General features: G+C 45.1%; 1 protein-coding gene across 1 annotated transcript; it reads right to left on the bottom strand.

Annotated features, from left to right (window-relative positions):
• Positions 1–1,092: 1,092 nt before the first annotated feature.
• LOC115624271 (ichor) lies at positions 1,093–2,907 on the bottom strand. Its single transcript, XM_030518898.1, has 2 exons — positions 2,498–2,907; positions 1,093–2,395 (listed from the first exon to the last, which is right to left on the bottom strand). Exons 1-2 carry the CDS (start codon positions 2,905–2,907, stop codon positions 1,093–1,095), a joined length of 1,713 nt encoding a protein of 570 aa, XP_030374758.1.
• Between the last annotated feature and the right edge of the window lie 777 nt (positions 2,908–3,684).

Here is a 3,684-nt window from a genome sequence, read left to right as displayed (position 1 = left end):
ACAATCTTGAGAGCTTGTATGCAAATTATTTGCCTGACTGACCGCACAGCAAGATGCCTTTAATGGCCTGTTTATTGGTATAAAATCGTTTAAACTATTCAGTTAATGTTAAGCATTTTGCCTAATCTTTTTCAAGTCCTGTTTTAGTGGCATAAAATCAATAATTGGAAATCAGATAATGTTGTGCAGTTTCGGAGTCATAAAACGGCTTCAAACAGCTGTTTTTTTATAAGTTGACTGGCTAATAATTTGTAAACTAACTGCTTTGGGAGGTAGTAGGTTGATGATTTGCTAAATCAACTTTGTCAATAATAGACGATTAGATTCGAAGATTTATCAAATATCGAAAATGTTATAGATAGAATCTGTTCTATATAATTGTTGTAACAAATAGGATATGCAAATTAAATGCAGTACGCTAATATTGTTTGAGGAGCAATTTTAAAGTTTGCTTTTAACCTGTATTTCTTTTTGATAATAAAAAATAGATAACATTGAATGCTTTCAAGACAATTGAAGGGACCCCTTTTTAAAACTATTTTACAGCTCAGCTTTTTATGTTTTGCAATGAACCAAATCTTCTTATGTTATGCAATTGTTTTCCTATTTTTTGCTACCCCTCTTTAACCCAATTGTGGTACAAATTATTGTACATTTTGCTAAAATGCTAACAACAAAGCGAAGAGATCAAAAGCAACCAACAACAACGAATATCAAAAATTTTGTGTATGGCATTGCTTCACCTTTTTTTTTTTCAAATAGCTTGCATGGTTTGTTGCATGTGGGCGTGGTTGGGCGCAAGGCTAACCCACCCAGCAGGCAAACCCATGCATGGTCAAGCAATGCGACACACGAGAAGCCGTAAACCACAAAATTGGAAGTGCAATTTTGGTTTACGTTTTCCCCAAAACAAAAGCGAACCACAGCCAGCAAACAGAGAGGGAGTGGTTGGGTATTGGGGGTTAGTTACTCCAACCCCAATCCCCCACAACTTTTCATTGTATGCTGTTTGTGGGCCGTTTTGTAACTTCTTCTGTTCCTTCTACTACTTGTAGCGTCGTCATTGGCCAGCAAATTAGCGTGAGGCAACGGTCAGTCACGCCCAATTCTCTTATGTATCTGTTGATGTTTGAGCAAATGCGCCTTTTGTCGAAAGGCCTTGGCGCAGACATCGCACCGGAACGGCTTCTCACCGGTATGGGTGCGCAGATGCACCTTTATGTTGGACTTATTGAGGAAGCCCCGATTACAGATGCTGCAACGATGGACGGGCTTCTCTTTGCCTAGCAATCCGGACAGATCGTTGGCGCTGAAACTGTTGACGCTGGAGGGTGAGATAGCATTGAGCTGTTGGGGTGGCGCCGGCGCCGTAGCGGTGCTCCCACTTTGTTGCTGTTGTTGCTGCTGACTGGACTTTTTCTGGGAGCGGGAGCGTTTGGCTTTGGGTGTGCCAGTCGGTGTGACGGTGGTGGTGTGCGGGTAATTGCCGAGCATGTCGGGACTACAGAGTCCATCGGACTTCAGGCTGCCCGCCATGCCACCCGAATTCGTCTGCATGCCATTGTTGGAGCCGTTGTTATTGCCAGCGCCCAGCTGGTATTGATGACTGCTGGCATTGGTTAGGTAGCGCGGATTAATCATGAGATTGTCTGTGCTGGTGCTGACCACCGATCCCGGCGGACTGCTGCTGGACGTGGCCGTGGACAGTTCATTGCAGTATGAGGTAGAACTGGGCGTCTCGCTCTTCATGCCCCCCGTCGCATTCGACGTTGTCGCCGCATTGCTGGGCGGTCCATGTTGCAGGCGGTTTTGTAGCAACGGCATATAGCCGTGTGTGAGGAGACTCTGCAATGTCGAGCTACTCGTATGCACCGGCGAATGGGGCAGTATGAAGTCGCTGAGCGTGTCCTGTTGGGACACCACCAGCTTACCCTCTTGCTGTATGCAGGTACCATCGATCCACGCATCCAAATCCATCCAGGAGTCACGCGTATCGTTACCCTCGTCCTTATCCAGCTGATTGGGGACTGTGGTGTCCGCAATGGCCGAACCAATTATTGCCGCAATATCGTCAATCGAATTCATATCCACATATTCCGTCAGATCCTTGTAGATGCGCACTCCGCTGCCATGCAGCGAGTCCGCCACCTGATCGATGGGTGTGAGTGTGGCCACTTGGGAGTTGTTGTTGCCACCGCTTCCGGCGCTCATAACACAGCTATCGGCTACTGAGTATATCTTAGAATCTAACTGACTATCGGCAAAGAGCTTCACATCGCTGAGGCAGGCATCGGCGGCATCGGCGGCACTAAGCACGCTCTCTGGCAGGCAAGTGGACGAGGAGACTATGTTGTTGTGTTCATTGGAGCCGCCACTAGAGTGGTTGGAGCTCCCGCTGGTGCCGTTCCCGCCCAACGTGACATTCGACAGCGGTGAGTTGCCCGTGGAGGCGCCCATCTGGGCCGATGTAGACGTGGGATTTGTGCTCTGCTGCTGCTGTTGTTGTTGTTGTTGCTGCTGCTGGTGTTGATGCTGAGCCTGATAGGCACTCTGTATATAATTGTTATTGCTCTCGTCGGGCAATCGCTGCGCAATCGCATGATAATGATGCCCAGAGATGCCATTGATGGATAAGTGGCCGGTGTAGCCGGTGAAGGGAGGCAGTGGTTTCAGATCGGAGAGCGCATTTAGCGACGAGCTGTTCAACAGCAAATTGTCGAGCACGTCCAATGAATTCTTCTGATCCGTATCGCTGGGCAGTGAGTCCAGATCGTGATCCAGCAACAGCTTGTGGCCATCGAGCAGATATTGGTCCTGGCCATTAGTCTGTGTGGGTCCCCAGCAGGGGCTCATGAGTAGGCTTTCAACTTCCGATTCACTTGGGCCGTTCATGCTGCAAAACTTCATTGTCAGTTGACCGGCAACCAAAAGAACAGCTTCTTCTTTCTAATTAGTTTTGCTGATGTTCCTATTCTTAATGCCCGTTGAAAAAATATGCTTCGTTGGGTTAAGTTGGAGCTGTAATAAAAGAAATATAAAGAAGTTGAATGAGAATAAGTTCTATAAATTAGTGGTATAACTAAAAGGTAGTACAGTAAGAATTACAAACTAAGAGTTAAAGGCTAAAGGGTACACGATACGAGGTGCGGGCTAAGAGGTACAGGTGACTAAGTAGCTCTCTTACGACCACAGTATTTCAAGTTTTGTACCCGAAAATGTGTTAATGTCACTATTGGGATATTTTTCCTAATAATATTGGTGGTACTTAAGCCTTTTCGTATCTTAGTTATCATTAGCGAGGCTCAGAGTGAGCGACTTCTTAAAGAACTATGTATTTTACAAGACTAAGGGCTCATATTCCTCAAATATGAGTTAATCAGTCCCAGTTACCACATTTTTGTTGACCTCCAATGAAAATACTGAATGTTTAAGCACTATTCCTAAAATAAACCCATAAACATTTATATTTATGTTTGTGTAGCCCTAATAACTTCCTCAACCTATAAAAATTTAACTCTCTATCCTTGAAAATAGGCTGTGCTAGCTTAGTAAATGCTCCCAACCAGCTCCTCTTTGGTGACCCAGAATGTAAAGATTGTATTTAACAACTAAAAATTACTTTGAATCATTCCATAGTTTCATAAACAGATATCTATAAGCTGAATAGGTTCCTCTAGCTATCAT

This window comes from Scaptodrosophila lebanonensis, unplaced genomic scaffold, assembly GCF_003285725.1.
Source record: "Scaptodrosophila lebanonensis strain 11010-0011.00,11010-0021.00 unplaced genomic scaffold, SlebRS2 tig00000053-arrow-pilon, whole genome shotgun sequence".
Taxonomy (NCBI): Eukaryota; Metazoa; Arthropoda; class Insecta; order Diptera; family Drosophilidae; genus Scaptodrosophila; species Scaptodrosophila lebanonensis.
This window is presented reverse-complemented; position numbering and strand designations above follow the sequence as displayed.